At 38.2% G+C, this 20,714-nt stretch overlaps 1 protein-coding gene across 3 annotated transcripts in view; it reads left to right on the top strand.

Annotated features, from left to right (window-relative positions):
* Tmem116 (transmembrane protein 116) overlaps positions 1-11,331 on the top strand; it is a 43,098-nt gene extending 31,767 nt beyond the window's left edge. For 2 of the 3 annotated variants that reach the window (XM_010604464.3, XM_010604465.3), the window contains exons 6-11: positions 1,644-1,693; positions 2,736-2,819; positions 3,136-3,274; positions 9,088-9,232; positions 9,802-9,875; positions 10,683-11,331. In XM_010604464.3, the coding sequence (XP_010602766.1) occupies positions 1,644-1,693; positions 2,736-2,819; positions 3,136-3,274; positions 9,088-9,232; positions 9,802-9,875; positions 10,683-10,889 (699 nt within the window). In that variant the 3' untranslated portion in view covers positions 10,890-11,331. Of the gene's footprint in view, positions 1-1,643; positions 1,694-2,735; positions 2,820-3,135; positions 3,275-9,087; positions 9,233-9,801; positions 9,876-10,651 lie in introns of all 3 variants that reach the window. The other variant, XM_010604466.3, reaches the window with a different exon arrangement.
* Positions 11,332-20,714: the final 9,383 nt, after the last annotated feature.

Genomic DNA, 20,714 nt, shown 5'->3' on the forward strand with positions numbered 1-20,714 from the left:
TTTTTTTTTTTTTTTTGTACCAGGGATTGAACTCTTGTCCTTGTGCTTTCAAGGCAAGTGGCAGCTCCACTGAGCTAAATCCCTAGCCCTACTCTTGCATATCTTAAATTTACATGGTTTCTGTGTTGCCTACAAGAGAGTAAGGATCCATGGCTACATAGCATTATTTTACATACTTGTCTGAAGAATCCTAGAATTGATGATATTACAAAGAAACAATTAGTTCATTTTCCTTCTTTTAGGAAGATGAATGCCTAAGAAGTTCAATAGCGTAGGGTTATTACTTCACATTTTATTCATTCACCCATTCAAAAGCCAAGGGACGAACTTGAATTAGTATTTTCTTTTGTACTGGGATTTAATCCAGAGCTTTTGCACCAAACTACCTCACCAGAACTTTTTACATATTTTAAAATTTTTGAGACAGGGTCTTGCTAAGTCAATAAGGTGTTCATGCAGAACTCCAACTTAGTTTTCCTGCCCTGGTGTTCTGGAGTACTGCAATTACAGGCATGAGACATTTTGAGAAATTCAGCCACAGAATCATTCCCTCAAGAAGTTGCTGTGATGAAACGAGTAAAGAATGGAGTACCGCGGGGATTGAACTCGGGTCCTTGCGCTTGCAAGGCAGGCCACTGAACCACTGAGCTAAATCCCCGGCCCATAAATTCATCTTTGAAGGATAAATTGGGAGAAACATAAGATTACCTTTCACATATGGTAATTCTGCTTTCTGTGCATACAAACACGTATATTGTATTTTTTAAAAACCCATCACTAGTTTCAAAGAGACAAGGTCTAACAACTCGGGTCCTTGCGCTTGCAAGGCAGGCCACTGAACCACTGAGCTAAATCCCCGGCCCATAAATTCATCTTTGAAGGATAAATTGGGAGAAACATAAGATTACCTTTCACATATGGTAATTCTGCTTTCTGTGCATACAAACACGTATATTGTATTTTTTAAAAACCCATCACTAGTTTCAAAGAGACAAGGTCTAACTTTAAATATTAATCCCAGCACTGGTGGTATAGTGGTTAGCATAGCTCTCTTCCAAATATTAACCCCAATACTTATTATTCTGCCTTTGTGGCTACATATACTAAGAACTAAATATACTAAGGACTAAATTGTTATTAAAACAATTAAGTTTTAAAAGGGTTAATTTGTGATTTCATATTTGCCTTTCCCCTAAGACAATTTTTACAGGTACTCAAATTTTATATTAAATTACTTCCTACAGGGTATGCTTTTTTTCTTTTTTTTTTTGGTTTTTTGAGACAGGGTCTCACTATGTAGTTGAGACTGACCTGGAACTCACTATGTAGCTCAGGCTGATCTCGAACTCAGAGCGATCCTCCTGCCTCAGCCTCCCAAGTGCTGGGATTACAGGCATGTGCCACCACGCCCGGGTATCTTTTTTGGCTTTTTTATTGTACAGTTTAGAGCATAGTAATACAGATACAATTTTATCAACTCCAGTACTAAATAACTGTCTACTTCATAAATTTTATAGCAAAAATTGTTTGCCAAAAGCAAATTGGTTCTTGGAAATAATTTTTGTTCTGTTGAATGATGAAGATCTAGTATTTACTTATTGTGATTGACAATGTTTAAGACATTTTTCTCATTATTTTCATAGGTGGTGGATTATACTTGTCAAGTTGGCCAGATGGCCTTCATTTTATCAAGGTAAGATTTTTTTCTTTCCAGGAGGGGAAGAGGGGTTGAAGGAGAGGGAGGATGGGGAAAAAGAAAGAAGATATATTATATACACATACAAATTCCCTATGATGAATGTTACCACTATATGTATATGTGTATGTATGTGTGTGTATATAAAACATACCAGTAAAGGTTTTCCTTTAAAAAATATTTTTTTCTTTCCTTCCAAATATGATACAGTCTCTGATTATTCTGGTGTCCAAATGGGAACAAATAATTCAGTGGTCTTTATTTCTGTTGTCATTCCTAAGTCCTCACGGAGTCTTACTGAGTAGGAAGCAACAAATATGGATCGTTGATTCTGTCTTCCTACGTGGACTAGGAAAGCAGTTTGATATTATAGATTAGTAAGATTTTGAACCTCTAATTTATTTTATTATATCAGAAAGATGTGTAATAGATAGCCTTCAAGATCTTACCCACTTTATAACATTGGGTGACTCTTAGGACTATAAAACCCTGAAAGGGTCTGAATCTCACCTAAAGTGGTGATTGCATCTGGATGGTTTTAGATTTTGTAAATTTTGCTCCTAAATCTCCTCATACAGGAAGTTGGCTATATTAAGCTGTGTAAATAGCTGACTTTGTGAAGGTATGCTTTGGAAAAGCACGTAGGCAACGGCATATGAGAATGAAGTTATTCCTGGCAAAGTGAGACATACTGCACGCAGTGCAGTGTGAAAGTGAGACATAATGCACACAGAACTCCGTGGTGGATTTTCCTTTCGCTTTGATCCACTTAGATTTTTATCTGACCATACAATACCAAATTCTCTGTGAAACTGTTAAAGAGTTCATTAATCTAGGTACAAAATTCAGTTCCCACAGCATTTTCATAGGAACTGGAAAATAAGGATACCTCAGCATTCAAGATATTTTTCTTGAAAAAGTAAATGTGTAGATATTTGTTGAGATTGGTGGGGTGATGCAGTTGGGGAGGGAGGGAATATTTTACAAATGGGGGAAGGCATGAAAAATTCTGTTTATTAAGATAATATTTTTCCCCCAGCCTGGTACCTCTACTATTGATGATACCTGTTTTCTGTCTGGGCAATGCTAGTGAATGTTTCCATAACTTCAGCCAGAGTCACAGGTAAGGAAGAACCAAATCAATCATTTTCATCCTACATTGTTACCCGGGGTGGAATAGGGCTGGAAAAAGACTTGCTGTACACTAAGTGGCCAAGTTGCTTGTATTAGAAATGGGTACAGAAAAAGATGTAGTGAAAGCTAAAAATACAAAATAATATAACATAAAAGGAGACGATACTGTATCTATGGGAAGGAACAAAAATGTTATAGGAAGAGTTAGCAGAATTTTAAGTATAATTGTTCATAAATTTGCATTGTACTGAGTGTCTCCTGTCTTACATCTGTAGTGTTACTTTGTGCATTGATTCTCTTCCTAGGTGTATCCTGATGCACTCACCACCATCAGCCATGGCAGAACTCTTGCCTTCTGCCAACATGTCTGTCTGCAGCACACTTTATTTTTATGGTATCACCATTTTCCTGGCCAGCTTTTTACTCAGCCTCTTCACCATTATGGTATGGTACCACCCTATCTGCTTTTGTGGAAAGAAGGGGAACTGGAGGGGACAGGCCAGCATTCCTAGCTTGGGAAAGACAGGGTAGAGAGACACTTATAGTCATTGCACTAAGAAAGTGGCCAAGAAAGCCCGACAGTGTAATTACTATCTCAGTTTTTTGGATTCCCTAAAACTAAATAATGGAGAGAGAGAGAGCTTGTATTCATTATGTGAAAATTGTGCTAACTCTAGAACTAAAATGTTTTGTTGGTCCCCATGGAAGACAATACCAGAAAATTTATATGATTCAAATGTATCTTTTATTCATTTGTAATATTGGTTGGACTTTTTTATTATACATATTTGCTGTACACCATGATCACATTAATCATGGGGAATTGGACCTGTACATAATATATCTTAGTTCTTTTTTCCCCACTCTCCTCCTCTCCCTTCAACTTTTCTTCTCCTCCCTCTTTTTTTTTTTTTTTTTTTTTTTTTTTTTTTTTTTGATACTGGGGATTGAACTCAGGTCCTTGCGCTTACAAGGCAGGCCACCAACTGCTGAGCTAAATCCCTGGCCTCCTTCTCCTCCCTCTTTACAAAACTTTGTTTCCATTTTATCTTCTCCCTCCCTCTCCCCCACCCCCCTCTTTCTTGGCTTTTGAGTCTTTCCAAATTTATTTATTTTTCTTTTTTAAACTTTATTATTTATTAATATTTATCATACATATTGATCACATTCATCATAGGGAATTTGTACCTGAACATAATGTATTTTAATTCTTTTTTCCCATGCCCCTCCCCTCCCTCCCTTCAACTCTTCTTCCCCTACCCATTTACAAAAGCTTTATTTCCATTTTTTCCTCTCCATTATTTTTTTTCCTTTTCCCTTCCTTCTCCCCCCCCCCTTATTCTCCTTCCCATTAGAATATGTCCTTCCTACTTCCAATATCTGGCTTCCATTTTGCTTATTTACCCTAAGAGGAACCATACAGTATTTAAACTTATGTATCTGATTTATTTCACTTAAGATTATAATCTCAAGATGCATCCATTTTCCTATATATGACTGAAGTTTTCCTGTATAGCACAGTAATACTCTGTTGTATATAAATACCACCTTTTCTTTATCTACTCATCTTTCGATGGGCATGTGGGCTTTTCCAAGATTTAGTTAATTGTGCTGTTGTGAACGTGGGTATGCATGTGTCACTGTAGTATGATGCTTTTAACTCTTATGCGAAGATACCTAGAAGGGGAATAGCTGGGTCAAACAGAACCTCTAGTTTTAGTTTTTTGAGGACTCCCCATACTGATTTCCATAGTGGTTGTAACAATTTACTCTCCCATCAACAATTGAGAAAGGTTCCTTTTTCTCCCACAGCCTCGTTAGCATTTGATATTGATTTCTTTATGATAACTCTTCTTTCTGGAGTGAATTAGAATCTCAGTGGTGTTTTAATTGGCACTTTTCAAATGATAAGTCAGTTGAATATTTTTTCAATATTTATTTGCTGTTTGTACTTCATCTGAGACATATCTATTTCAGATACCCATGGGGGATTGAACTCGGGTCCTTGCGCTTGCAAGGCAGGCCACCAAACCGCTGAGCTAAATCCCTGGCCCCATGGATTGGGTTTCTTAATTTGAGGGGTATGATTTATTTGAGTTTCTTATAGATTCTAGCTACTCCTTCGAGGAATAGCTGTTAAAAAAGATTTTCCCATTCTGTGCTACTCCTTTGAGGAATAGCTGGTAAAAAAAAATTTTCCCATTCTGTGGACTGTCTTTTCACTCTGTTGATTTTCTTTTTCACTGTGCAAAAGCTTTTTAATTTGATGTGATTCCAGTTATTGGTTTCCTATGTGATTGGAGTTTTGTTCACAAAGTCTTTTCTAACAACTGTGTCTTCAAGTGTTTTGCCTAATTTGGGGCCAGGGATCCAGCTCAGTGGTTCCACCACCTGCCTTGCAAGGGCAAGGATCTGAGTTCAATCCCCAGTACCAAAAAAAAAAAAAGAAAAAAAAAAAGAGTTTTACCTATTCTATCTCCCAGCAGATTGTTTCTGTTTTAATATTTAGATCTTTGATCCATTTCAATTTTAGTTTACATATGAAAGATATGGGTCTAAGTTTAATCTTTGGCATGTGGAAAGCCAGTTTTTCCAGCACCATTTATTACAGAGACTATATTTCTTCCAATGAAGGTGTTTGGCCCCTTTATGAAATACAAGATGACTGAGCATGCTTGGAATTGTTTCTGCACCTTCTGTTCTGTTCCATTGATCCTTGAGTCTTTTTTTTTTTTTTTTTTTTTTTTTTTCTCCCACCCTGTTTTTTTTTTTTTTTTTTTTTTTTTTTTTGCCAGCACCATGCTGTTTTTGTCACTGTGGCTTTGCCCTGTCTTACCCTTGTTGCCCAGTATTGCTTTTGTTATTTTAGGACTTTTCTGTTTCCATATGAATTTTAGGATTCTTTTCTCTAAATCTATGAGGTGTGTTATTAGTATTTTTATTGCAGTTACATTAAATCTGTATCATAGTCATGGAAGTATGGCCATTTCTACTATATTAATTCTGCCTATCCAAGAATGAGATACATTTCCATTTTTTTATATCCTCTTTAATCTCCTTTTTTAGTACTGTAGTTTTCAATGTAAAGGTCTTTGACTTGGCTCCCTAGACTGATTCCTAAGTATATCATTTTTCTTGATTCTATTGTGAAAGGTGTTTCCCTGATTTCTCTTTCAGTAAGTTTGTTATTCATGTATAAGAATGCTATTGATTTTTGAGTGTTGACTTTGTATTCTGCTATGCTACTGAATTGGGGTATTGATTTAAGAGTTTTTTGGTAGAGTTTTTGGGGTCTTCTTTGTAGAATATTATGTCATAAACAAATAATTATACTTTAACTTCTTCCTTCCTATCCATATTCCTTTTATTTCTTTCTCTTATCTAATTGCTCTAGCTAATGTTTTCAGAACTCTATTGAACAAGAATGATGATAGTGTGGGCATCCTGTTCTTGTTCCTGATTTTAGAGTGAAAGCTTTCAGTTTTTGTTCATTTAGTATGATGTTGGCTGTTGGTTTGTCATAGATGTCTTTCATTAGATTGAGATAAAGACCATCTATTCCAATTTTTCTGTAGGGTTTTTATCATGATTGGGTATTGACTTTGTCAGATGCTTTTTCTGTGTTTACTGAAACAATCATGTGACTTTTGTCTACTTAGGGTTATTTATTTATTTTTATTTTTATTATTATTTTTGGTACCAGGGATCGAACTTGGATCCTTGCGCTTGCGAGGCAGGCGCTGGAACCACTGAGCCAAATCCCCAGCCCAAGGTTATTTATTTATGTATTTTGAGACAAGGTTTTGTTTTGTAATTTAGCTGGTTTTAAACTCACTGTGAGTCAAGGCTGGCCTCAAACTCAAGGTATTCCTCCTGCCTCTGTCTCCCAAGTGCTGGGATTACAGGTGTGTACTATCACACCCAGCTCAAGTATATCTTTATTTTTCCCATTAACTTAATTGGTACATTTAAAGCAAACAATACAGTTACATTTATCATTGGGATCTTGTACCTTTACATGGTATGTTTTGGTTCTTGTTTTTTCCCCATACCCCTGCCCTCCCTTCACCCATTTCACCCTTCCCTATTTACAAAGACCTTGTTTCCACTTTTTCCTTTTTTCACATTTTCAAGTGTGTCTTTTATACAGGATGGCATTCTGATACATAGTATATATGCTTTGATGTAATTTTCCAAATAATGTGTGTTTTAAATTATTTTTATCCATTAGTTTGCATTTATGTTAACTGGTTAAAATGTTAAGTAACTCATGCAGTTATGACATGGAGTACTCATTTGGTACCACCAGAGTGATGTAGAATTAAAATAATCAGCCAGATGATATGTTATACTAGTACAAAAGTAGTAAACAAGCAGATGTGCCTTTTTTATTTTCCATATCTACTTAATTTTCAGTACCATTTTCTCCTCTCCTGTTCTTATATTCAGTTAAAGAGTTACAATCTACCTACAGACCAAATTTATCCTAACAATGTTTTGTTTTCCAACACCTATAAATCACATGCAATTATGGGGTAATTTCCTTTGATAATTCAAAAGTAAGTTTAAGCTTAGCTCAAATCATCAGCTTTGTAAAGAGTAATTAGTGAGCTGGCCATGATGGTGCACACCTTTAATCCCATCACTTGGGAGGCTGAGGCAGGAGGATCACTAAGAGTTCAAGGCCAGGCTGTTCTACTAATGAGTTCAAGGCCAGCCTGGACTGCGTAGTGAAACTGTCTTTAAAAGAAAAAAAAAAAGAGTTTATTTTAAAATGTCTTTGATGGCTTACTTTTTAGAACCTATTGGTAAGATAGATGGATCCCCGAAGGCTGTCACCCTGAAGATTATTGCTTGCTTGGGTAGACTAGCCCAGGTTTCAATGAGCATTCAGAAATAGCATTCTGGATTCTTTCAAAATCAATAGATGGTGGTGGGCACAGTGGCCCACACCTGTAACCCAGCTACTTGGAAGGCTGGGGGGAAATTGCAAGTTTAAGGCCAGCCTGGACAACTTAGTGTGACCCTGTCTCAAAAATTTTTTAAAAAGCTAAGGATATGACTCTTACAGGTCCTAATGCTCAATCTGTGGTACCAAAAATAAATAAACAAAAAACAGATACTAAAAAAGACAGGATGAAACGCAGGAAGAATAAATCAACATCTGGCCCGGGATTCAATTCAGTGGCACCATACCTACCTTGCAAATGCAAGGTCCTAAGTTCAACCCCCAATATCAGGGGGAAAAAAAGAATAAATCAACAAATGGTTCACTGATTTTTCTAGACATAAACATTCTCAAATACACTCAAGCCTCCTTTTGATCCTTCTGTCTGTGTGGAAAGAAGACTATGGCTGAGCTTGATTAGGCGGTTGGGTTATTAGAGAATGGATCTATATTATTAGGGGAAAAAATCCAGATTTGGTAAGATTTGCTTACCAAAGATTATTTCCTGTTTACTCCTCACAAGGGCTGGGCATTTAGTTCAGTAGTGCCACTGCCTTCCTCAGAAGCACAGAGTCCTGAGTTTGATTCCCAGTACCAAAAAAAAAAATAAATAAAACCATTCTGGACTTCTGAACTGATTTCTATTTCTTTCATAACCTGAACCTTATTCAAAATGCTAGCAAATGAAAGAAGAAAATAATCCATTTTTTTATTTAAGGGCAAGATTTTCTAAAACTTCCTTTTGCTAAGAGTTGAGAATTTAAGCTATAGTACTAAGATATTTAAAGGTATTAAGTGCAAAGCACTTTGTAACAGAATCTCTAATAAAAATTTTTAAAAAGGGTTGGATTAGAAGTTATTTTTAACTTCCTGTATATATTGTTATTAGCCTGGGGGTGGTTTACAGGGTTGATGTACAGTTCATGTATTGAACATGAGTTTGACTAGTATCTGTTAATTTCCTTGCCCGAGTATAAGTTCACTCTGAGCAATTCTCTCTCTCTCTCTCTCTCTCTCTCTCTCTCTCTCTCTCCCTCTCCCTCTCTCTCTCTCTCTCTCTCTCCCCCCTCTCTTTCTCTCTCTCTCAAAAAGGGGTGTATGTGGGGATTTAGCACAGTGGTACTGCTGCTTGCCTGGCAAGCGTAAGGTCCCAAGTTTGATCCCCAAAAAAGAAAAAAAAAGTTTAGTTGCAGATGGTAAAAACAGAATGGTCTTTCCTGTTGTGAGATGCTTAGAGAAAGATCTTGTAAAATGATAGGAAATTTTAATAAGCGTTAGGCAAACTGCTCATTGCTACACTCATCCTTAGGTCTTACTCATCCAAGCCCAAATACTGTATAAGAAATTTGTGAAATCAACTGGCTTTCTGGGAAGTGAACAGTGGGCAGTGATTCACATTGTGGAGCAGCGAGTACGCCTCTATCCAGTGGCCTTCCTATGTTGCTGGGGTCCAGGTGAGTACCTTATTAGAAAGAGAGCAAATGTTCATTTCTAATCAAGCAAAATGATCTTACCAAATGGATGACTACAAATATCCATCCAGCTTATGAAATTTATGTTGGCCCCACCATATTTCCAGTTTTCCTCAATCCCCCTAACTACTTTTTCTTCTTTAGAAATTAATTAATCACGAGACACAACCTGATATAAGAGGGAAAATGTCCTGACTGGACTTAGATATTAATACCTGCCCTTCCTACTATATGAGTTTGTTGTAAAAATAATATTAGACAATTTTATGAAAGAGCTTTATAAATTCTGAAATGCTAAGACGTGTAAATGATTATCTTCCTATAGTATAAATTGTCATCACTACCGCACTAACAATCTATAAAGTTTAATCAATAAGAAGTAGAAGTCAGAGGTGAAAGGCCCAGTGGTTTACATAACTGGTTAATCTCACTGCTGGTTTTCGATATGCCTATAGCTTCCCTTCTAATAATGCCCAGGCATGTGTACTTGAGAACTTTATACATGAGGCAATAAGAACTAACAACGAAATTTACACAATGTGTATTTACAGCTATCATCCTGATGATCATAAAGCTCACCAAGCCACAGGACACCAAGCTGCATATGACCTTCTATATTCTCCAGGTAACACCTTCAAAACTAAGAATTTCTGTTCTTATACTCTCTTATTCTATTCACTTATACTTCCAGTACTCAATAAGCACAATTTTATCTTCTAAAAATATTTATTTATACATTGCAAAAGGTAACATAATTATGTTCTGTTTGCTCGCTTATGAAATGCCCAGTTACAAAAACTATAAAAATTTTCTCAGAGGCAAGGTAGATGCTTTAGTAGAAGTACTACAGTGCACTCCAGAGCATATATATCACTGGTCAACTTTGTTTTATTGATGTGTTTTGGAAGCAGTAAAAATAAAAATGCAATATCTACCAGGACATAATCTGGTAGAAAATTAAATGGAATAAATTAGCAGTTATTAGAGAAAGAGGGATAATGGCATGATTCTTCTTTTATTCCTTTATCAGACTGAAGAAGGCTTTTTAGACTATTCAAGTATAGAGCAGTTTGGGACTTTTGGACTGTCTAGCTGATAGGGCAGTTTTCTCTGAGAAATGGGTCAATAAGAGGGGCATTGAAGCCACTTCATTGACCTTTTGTGTATACTAAGGAATATGACTAAATCTTAGTCATCTGTAGTCCAAAGCTGTCCAACAAGCTGGACATGGTGGTACACACCTATAATCCCAGCACTCAGGAGGCAGAGAAAGGAGGACTGACGAGTTTGAGACCAGCCTGGGCTACATAGTGAGTTCAAGGCCAGCCTAAACTGCATAAGAAGACCCTGTCTCAAAAAAAGGGTAAAGAGTATTATTCTTGAATCCCTGCAAACCTGAAGGATGGGCCCATCACCCCTTCATCTCCTCCAGGCTCTAACAGCAACATCCCAGGGTCTGCTCAACTGTGGAGTATATGGCTGGACACAGCACAAATTCCACCAACTAAAGCAAGAGGCTCGGCGAGATGCACATACGCAAACACCATTGTTATGCTCACAGAAGAGAGCCTATAGCAGAGGCCTAGAGCCATTGGATTCTACTGTTGCTTTTGCTACCAGCTCTTCCACCATCCTTTGAAACTATAATACTGGAACATTCAGGAACTTGAGTTATTTCACACTAATGGACTGAGAAGAATGTTGTGGGAGGGCACATTATACATCTTTTCTGAGCATACTATAGACTTCAGAACTGAAATGAATGTAGTGCTAGAGTTAGAAGCTATTCTAAGTGAATTGAGAAAGATCTTTCCAGTTATACTCTGTTCATAGAGATAAAGATACTTTCTATCTCAGAGTTAGACTCACACTACTATGATGGATATTAGATTTGTCTAAGTCTCTTCTAGAAAAAAATAAATTCCAGGTTATTATTTATATATATGTCCTTTCCAGACTACTCCATGGTTGCAGTGCAAGGAGGGGAACATGTAGCAATTTGCTCAGGTCTTGAGATTGCTGTTGCATTCTCTGAGACTGAACGTGGAATCTGGGTTTCTTTTCTTAGAAGAATTTTGAAACTCAGAAGCACTTAAGGAAACAATTATTTTAAAAAGTGACAGTGGGACCCTTAGACACATCTTATCCCAGTTTCATATGTTTAGATCTGTTTTAGCACTTGAACAAAAGGAAAATCCTGTACTAGAAATTAAGGCCAATCTTTTGAAGTCACAAGGTTAATAAAATTTAAGGGAAATTGAAATTTAAAAAACCTTTTATGAATCAGTAATCATTTGCAAGCAGAATTCCAAGATTGGTTTTCTGATACCCGGACATGTAAAATTAGATTGACCTATATTAACTTACTATTATTATAAGTAAAAATGGTTCACATGGTCCACCCTAACAGCAAGTGCCAAACAGGATGGATGAGCAAGTGATGATGAATGACTAAGAGTTACAATTTGAACCTTTTGGAAATGAAAAAGTTTCCAGATTACAAAGCATCATTAAGAGGCAGGAATGCCTGTCTAACCTGTTTTTTCTCTCTCAAATCATATAACAAATATATTTGATCTCTCCAGTTAAGATATTAACAAGGCCAATTTAAGATCTGGGCATCATGTACCATACTGCCAAAAAAAGGGAAAGCTAAATGGACAATATGGCTGAAATGATAATTAACCAAAACATTGGAACTAATAAGCAGATAATTCTCTCATGATAAACTCTTTCCAAGGTAAAATCTTTAATATTAGAGAAATTGACCAGATTAAACAGGATGCTCTGAATAGTAAATTCTGAAGTTCTTTCCAAAGGAGTTCTGTAGAAATGTTAGGTAACTCAGTAATAGCTCTTGAATTTTTAGGGCATGTACTTCATAGACATTATGGAGGGCTACCTGGCCTTACTCTGTCAAGATCACATCTTGAGGTTTCTCATTATCCCAAAGCTCTGCTTTGGAACCTGATTTCAGGGTAGCACAGAATAAGAAAGATCATCTCACTGGGGGAGCTGCTTTGATTTATTTTTAATTTAAAAACAAAAGCATTCAGGGCCGGGGATTTAGCTTAGTGGTTCCGCCACCTGCCTTGCAAGCACAAGGACCCAAATTCGATCCCCAGTACCAAAAATATAGAAAATAGAAAAATAGACTGACGCAAAAAAGAATGCCTATCTCCATAGTCCTGGAAGGGGGCCAGACCTAAGAAGTCCAATTCTTTTTTTTTGGTGCCAGGGATCAAACTTGGAACCTTGTGCTTGCAAGGCAGGTGGAGGCACCACTGAGCCCAGAAGTCTAATTCTTAAAAGATTCTTTTAGTATTATTTTGTATTGGTCTCTATTACCCGAAAGAAGGTAATCAGCAAATGCTTGTAAAGAGCAGTATCTTGCTGTTTTGGTGAGTTTTTTATTTTCATTGATATTGGTTTTAGATATTCTGTGGATGTAGGCAGACAAAAAGATAATAGGAACAAGAAATAATAAGAGTCTCAACAAGACCCAAATAAGGATTATCAATTTTTTCTCATACTGAGAGTCAAGGGATATGTAGAGCTGGGTCACTGTTCAAACTAGGAAAGACATACCCATAGACACACAAGGAGTTCTTAAAATTGCTGCAAACGTTCCTTCCATGACACTTTTCCAAGTTATAGTTGTAGTGAAGTGCAATGATATCTAAGTAGGTTTGATGATACAGATTTCCCATGGATCACATAAACTGCAATCTTTTACCTCCCCTTTGTCAGCCCTGTCTAAGGCTTCAGAAATCTCTATACTGACATACCTGATGTCTTTCTTAAAAATTAGGTACGTTTTTAATTTTTTCAGTATGTAAGAGCCTTGAATACTTTTGCATAGCAGTCTTCATATTTTACATCTTTGCCCTTGTATTTGCTGAAGACCTTTCACATTCTTTTGGGCTCATGGACATAGTTTCCAAACTTGTCCCATTAGTAATAATGACAATGTTTCCAGGCAATGATTGTGCTCTTTCCACAGATTTTACTGCACTGATTGTCCAGGTTTCTATACTGGTCCTGGTAACCATAACTTTGTTCTTTACCACCTTGCTTGTGTGTAACTGCCTGGCATCATGTGGGTGTGCCATTACAGTACTGAAAGGTCATACTCATCTACTGTGAAGTAGAAATATGTAGTTCTTTTAGAAATTTATATTTTTTGCATCAGGATCCAAATACATAATATGAACCCTTTTTTAGTCAGCATGAGAGCAGATAACAGTGATCATTCTGACATTGAAGCTGCCACAGTCATATTCTTCTTTATTCACTATCTTGTTTTTACAAAATGGCTTCCCAGAGGAGCTTTGGAGCTCAGAATTATTAAACAAGTACCCATTGTGTTTATATAACAGCTGTTGAGAGTAGTGGAAGCTGAATTACTGAAGCTCACTTTTATAATAATGAATTCATTACATTGTACAGAGGTTCTGGCCCTAACACTTATAAGATAAATTAGTATATTATGCTGGGGCCAACCTCATGAGCCACAAGAACTGAAAAATTTGGTATAGATTATGGTTGCATTCTTAGCAGCACAGACACCCACTGAAAAATATATGGCCCTTATACTTTCGAAGATTTGGACCATTGATCATATAGACAGCACCATATTTCACACTTCCTATAGGATGTGTTGAAATGCTTTCTGTAGACCCAGGGATATTTGCACTAGGTTTCTCTCTTTCTATGTCTTGAACTTCTTGCACATTTACCTCTTTCATGTAATAGTTTTCCAGTGCATGCACATCTTTTAACATAAGTTGTATGACTAGTCATATTATTTCACATTAAGAACCCCTTATTGTCAACTATAATAAACATTTATACAGATTTAAGATATATATATATATATATATATATTTTTTTTTAATTGGGAATTGTCACAACTGGTTTTCTGGCAGAAGGTTTGCAAGTAGCCAATCCAAGAGCATTATTCACTTCTCCTCATTGATGATTGGCTGCTGCCCTATAACACATCTTTGGAAGATGCACCAGCATTCCCACATCATAACAGGTTTCTGTAATGCATCTAGCTATCTCACGTGTTCTCGGTTTTGTTCTTCTTAAAGCCCTAAGATCCCTAAGATGCCACCAAAATGCCCTGCACTTTCTAAGGCTTTGTTATTACAGTATTTTATTAAATTACATAATTTGGCGATACATAGCATATTTAGGGTTTGAACTATAAATATAGGCATTTTTCTGACCATATCTGAAATTTGCAGTTTATCACAGTTTGCAGGTGTTATAGGAATGTAATCCCCATGAATTTCAGGAGTACACTGTATCTCATATTTTCTCCTGTGGACAGAAATGCCTTAGTTACTTTCTTTGTTGCTGAGACACAATACCCAACACCCGCAAGTTAAAGGAGAAAAGATTTATTTTGGCTCACAATTTGTAGCAGTTTCAGCCCATAGTCAGCTGGTTCCCAGGCCAGGCAGCATGGCAGAGGGGTATGGCAGAAGAGAAATAGTTTATTACTTGTGAGAAGCAGGGAGGTGGATCAAGGGAGGAGGGAGAGAGATATACCCTTCCAGGTCATGTCCCCAGTGATATACCTCCTCCAACCAGGCTTCACCTCCCAAATCCTGTTTAGCTATAAACTCATCAGTGTACTAATCCACTGATAAGTATCATGCCTCTGTGATCCAGTCATATCCCCCAATCCACACGTATGAGTGCATGAGGCTTTGCGGGGTATCCTGTGCCAACTTTTTTTTACTTTTTCTCCAGTCCTCTGAACGTTGTCAGGTTCCTGGGTATGATTATTTGATAATATAGAAATTCTCACAACATATCCCTTGAAAAAGAGTCACTAACAGCAACAAGATAACATGCTACAGCCTGACTTAAGAAGGACCCATTCTCAAACACTCCATAATGAGAATTCTTGGACAAAAAATTATTCTAAACTTTACTTGTGTCCACTTGATGTCATAAAAGGGTCAGGAGGAAGGTAGAGAACCATTAGGGATGTCATTGTCATGGCTCAAGTGAAACAGCCAAAAATTCTTGACCTCTGTATTTCACTTTCCTTCCCTGGACCCAAACCATTTTCATTAATTTAGTTGTTTGATCAAAGCTCAAAGCTATACTGAGTGATAGAAAGATATCACTCCTCCGTATTACATGATGACTCCTGCCTTTCAGCTGTGCTGCTGCTGCTTCTCCTCCTCTTTCCTCTTGATTGACATAAGTGAGATGTTTGGGTTCCAGAGTATCATTATGTTAGAATTCATCTCTCCTTTTAGGTCTGATGTTTGCTTTATATAACCATGTACTCCAGCTTTGGAGAAAATAATATTTACAAGTATTTTCTGTTGTTAAAATTGTCCTTTTGTTATTATTTTATGACCTCCTTTGTCCTTTTTTACAGTTTTTGAGTTGAAGCTTTAGTTGGAGAAGTATAGCTAATTTGCTCTCTTTAGTTTCATATATATAGTTTGTCTTTTTCCATCTCTTCTCTTTCATTGCATGTGTATCTTTACTGGTGAAGTGAGTTTGTTTTAGGCAGCACATATTTGGTTTTATTTTCACCAGTCAGCCAATATGTACCTTTTAATTGGGGACTATAATATTTTACATTCAAGCTTATGAACCAGGCATGGTGGCACACACTGATAGTTTAGCATTCAGTACATTGAGGCTGGAGGATCACTGGAACTTAAGAACAGCATGGGTAACTCAATGAGACCTTGTTTCTAAAAATGCATTCAAAAGTTGGGGTTATAGTTCAGTGGCACTGCGCCTGCCTTGCAAGTGCAAGGTCCTGAGTTCAATCCCAGTACCAAAGCAAAAAACAAACAAAAACAAAAAAAAAATCCATTCAAGAATATTATTCATAAGTAAAGACATACTCCTGTCATTCTTTTAATTTTTTTCTACTCCCTTTATATATCTGTTCTAATTCTCTTGTTCGTCTTTGTGGATTGGTGGCTTTCTATATTGATAGGGTTTGATTCTCTTTCTCTTTTATATTATTTGCTCTACTGTTTTATGTTTCATAATGGTAGTTATCCTTTCATTTAAAATTTTTTTTAATTATTTATTTGATACAGGGTCTTGCTATGTAGTTCTGGCTGAACTTGAACTCGTTCTGTATCACAGGTTGCCCTCAAACTCATGGTAGTCCTTCTTCCTCGACCTCCCCAGTGCTGGGAATACAGGCATGCACCACCATACCCAGCCATCCTTTCACTTTTAATGGAGTACATCCTTAGGCATTTCTTGTAGGGCCAGTCGGGTAGTAGTGAATTCCCATTCATCAAAGAATAACTTGGCTGGATATATTCTTAATGGTTAACACTTTTCTTCCTACAGGATTTTGAATAATCATTCCATTCTCTTTTGGCCTATAAGGTTTATGCTGAGTTAGTCTAATGGGAATCTCCTTATAAATGACGTGATGCTTTTAAAAAATGTTTTATTTTGTAGTTTTGACAGTTTGATTAGAATATGCTTTGGAGAGGACTTTTTGGGGTCAGATTTAGTAGGGGTTTTTTGAGCTTCCTTGGATATAATGTCAATATTGTTCCCAAGATTTGGAAAGTTTTCAGTAAATATTTCATTGAATACATTTTACCATCTCATCTAGAATCCTGATAGTGAAAATATGTGCTCACTTAATGGGGTACCGTAAATCTCAAAAGGCTTTTATTTTTACTGAGCTGCATTTTCAGCTCATTTTTTTACCATGAAAATATGTTTATTTTGCAACTTTTATTTTGCCACAATTTCCCCACATTTTTTACATAATCATCTTTTTTTCTGTATTTTTAAATGTTAGAATTGGTCAGAAGTTAAGAGGAAAAACATATTCTTTCAGTTGTACCACATTGAATTTCTGGATTAGGAACTTCTTTAATATAAAGAATTGAAGTTGCTGGGGTCATGCATTTGTAGGTCCCAAGATTGCCCTAAGGCCCAAATAGGAAAATATCTGTTATTTACTGTAAAACTCTCACTTTAAAATAAAGCACTCTGAAAGGGATACAGTTATATCCACATTCAACAGCGTTACAAGATCCAGAAATGTACCAAATATTTAGAAATGACAAGGAAATCACTTCCCATTCAGAAAAGAGAGTTTATGTTGAGATGACAGTGCTTGAAACCTGGTCACCTTGCACAAGTTTGTGATCAGAAAGTCACCACTGTCAAATCAAAGCCTGGTAACACACACCAGTAATCCCAGCACTCAGGAGGCTGAGGCAGGAGGATTGCTCTGAGTTCAAGACCAGCCTGGGCTTCACAGTGAGTTCAAGGCCAGCCATTCTCAAAAAAGAAAAGTCACTGTTGCCAAAAACCCAGATCCTGGGCTGAGGATATAGCTCAGTTTTGCTGCACCTGCCTGGTGAGTGCAAGGTCCTGCATTCAACTTCTGGCACTGAGAAAAAAAAAAATCCTTGGACAGGCAGCAACTGCCAGTTCATTTAAACTAAGAAAATCCCAGGAAGATAGGCCCCACCTGTCCTTTCCATTGGGGTGTAGGATTTGAATTCCTTAGGGTGCCCTAGGCTCACAGGGGTGCTGGGTGCACTATCTCCTGTAACTGATCCCCTCGAGGGTACCCCTAGGTCCAGCATGGTCCTGAACTGGCTTCCAGAACATCTGGTTGGTGCTGGATCCCTCAGTGGCTGACCCAAGCTGACCAAGGGCCATTCACCCCAGCTGCTGGACAAGTGCCTACCTCCATTCACTCCCACGTGGTCTTGACAGACGCTAGAAGGCACCCAGGCTTAAAGGGGATGATGGAGGCTCTGGACCTAGGTGGGAGCGATCCAGGCCATCCTCACAGGTGTGAAGCTGACCCTGGGGGCCTTTCCTCCAAGCTGGTCTCCTGGGCACAGGTGTCCCATCCCCGTCCCGAGGGCCCTTCTCAGCCTCCTGCAGCGACACCTGCTGGACTGACAGAGGCCTGGGTCACGGCAGGACAAGTGCGTCACTTTTCACATTGGTCCTGAGACCCAGGAAGGAGGCCGGGCTCACCCGTGCGAGCAGAGTCCCGTCTCCCCTCAGTGTGCATGCCGGGGAGTGTAAGGCCCATGCCAAAGCCTGTACACACCTGCCCCTCACTGCCTGTGCACCAAGGCCATCCCAGAGCAACCACTCCCACTGTCTCCACTCCCCCCACACGGACTGGAGCCCGGTGGACCCGGACACTTTATGCACATGGCCAGAGAAAGCAAAGTGTCACTGTCACCTGTAGCCCCTGGGGTGAGACGCGGCTATGGAGGGAAAGGCAACAACTGGTCCATCCGTGTGCATCACCGACATACCGGGTTCCATGCAGGGAGGCAACTGGGCACGGAAGGGACAGCACCCCCACCCCCACCAGTGCAGTGACTCAAGTATCCACTGGGGGGCGAGTCCAGCATCTTGACAGCATATCCAGCTAATTTTTTATTTTTTGAGGCGCAGACTTGTTAAAATGCCCAAAACTTCCAACTTTCCTACCTCAGTCTCCCAGAGTACTAGGATTACAGACATGCACCACTACACCAGCTTCTTTATTCTTTATTCTTTATAATTCCCCATTTCCTTTTCTTTTTCTACTTTTGCTTCTCCTCTTCATCTCTGCCTCCCTATAATATTTTTTTATTCATTAAGTTTATTAGTACATTTTAGGTGTACAGTATGATGATATTCCTCATTGGGAGTTTGTACCTTCACATGATATATTTTGGTTATTTTCTCCCCATTCCCCTGCCCTCTCTTCAACTCCTCCACTCCTCCCTATTCACAAAGACTTTGTTGGCATTTTTTCCTATTCTCATGTTTATTCTTTTCCCTTCTTTCCTTTCCCCTACCCCTCCCACTTCCTTTTCCCCTTTAGACCTTTTCTTCCTATTTCAAATTATCTATTATACATTTTGATCCTTATCTATACTTTCTGTTTCTCACATCAGAGAAACTGGTTTGTATTTACACATGTGTGTCCTATTTATTTCACTTATGAGTATGGTTCCCCATGCTATTTTTTAAAAACTTGTCTTTAAGCTCAGAAATATTTTCTTTCTGCTCAGTTCTGCTTTTGAGACTCTCAACTGCATTTTTTATTTCATTTATTGAGTCTTTTAGCTCCAAGATTTCTGATTGGTTCTTTTATATGTTTCTTTCTCTGATGAATTTTTCACTCATATCATGAAATGTGTTATGGTCAAGGTTTTCAAGGGAAATAGATTTAATACAGGACACATGATTTATGGGATTATTTTATAATAGTCACCCAAAAAGTCAAATACAGAAGAGTACAAGAGATCTAGCCACACACTCAAGACCCAAAGAATCTAGCCAAGGGCCTGGATCCTACAGCAATGTCTCACACAAGTCCAGCTGAAATCCTAGAGTCCAAGGCAATGTCCTCCATGATTCCAGCCCAGTGGATTAGAGCCCACAGCAATTTCTCATGCAAGTCTGTATCAAGGATCTTCACCTGAAGGCCCGAAGGCCAATGGTGGAAGCTAGAAAACCTGTGCTGGTGAGATGAAGGATCTGTGCCACCAGGCTGAGAGATCTACACTGAAGCCAGGAAGTGATGTCACAGCAAAGCTCAGAGCTCTCCTGAGGAGAACAGTAGCCATTCCCAGCCACAGTTAGGCCCAGAGCTCCTCTTAGGATGAGAAAACAGCCAAGTTTATACCCGTAAAGCCACCTGCAGCAAGCTTCTCCAAGAAAATCAATAGCCAACGATCTCCCTCTCCAGTTCTCTTTTCATGCCATTGACAACAGTCCTCAGGTGGGCCTTTCATGTCCAGACCATGATGACTCAGTGCAGCTGGATGTTCCAAGTTGACCATTAGTTAATTCACCACAAAATGTCTTCCTAATTTCACTGAATTACCTACTTTTATATCTCTAAGTTTCCTTAAAAAATTGCTCTTTTGAATTTTTTTGTCAGGAAATTCATGTACTTCATTTTCTTTATGATCTATTGCTAGAATTATTGTCTTCCTTTGGAGTTGTCATGTTTGTTACCTTGTTTTTTAATGATTCTTGTATTCCTATGTCAGTATTTGTGAATCTGGTGGGTCAGTTGTCTCTACCAATTTAATAGTTTGGCTTTCATAGTAAAAGACTTTGCTGGTAGTGAGTTTGTTGCGTTTATGCTGACAAGGTATTTTGTGGATGTACTACACTGACCTGGTTTCTAGGTGGGTGTTTTGTGTCCATGGAGCCACCTTAGCTATAGTCAACATTGATGATGTATACAGGTATCTCAGTGGCCTGGGATGCAAGGGTTAGGGGATTGCACTGTCTGCAGGGACACAGCTTGTTAGTAAGGTAGGCTCTCTGGTGGCTCTGGGCATGGTGTGCCTTGCTGCAGATATGGGGTGACCATCAGTTTCTGTAGGTTGCATGAGGGTGGGGTCACCCTGGTGGGCTCAACTGAGTGTGGTGCAGTATGCTTTGTGTAGTAGGGTCACGTACTTGT

The sequence above is a fragment of the Fukomys damarensis genome, unplaced genomic scaffold (assembly GCF_012274545.1).
Source record: "Fukomys damarensis isolate Sample0158 unplaced genomic scaffold, DMR_v1.0_HiC HiC_scaffold_12, whole genome shotgun sequence".
Lineage (NCBI taxonomy): Eukaryota > Metazoa > Chordata > Mammalia > Rodentia > Bathyergidae > Fukomys > Fukomys damarensis.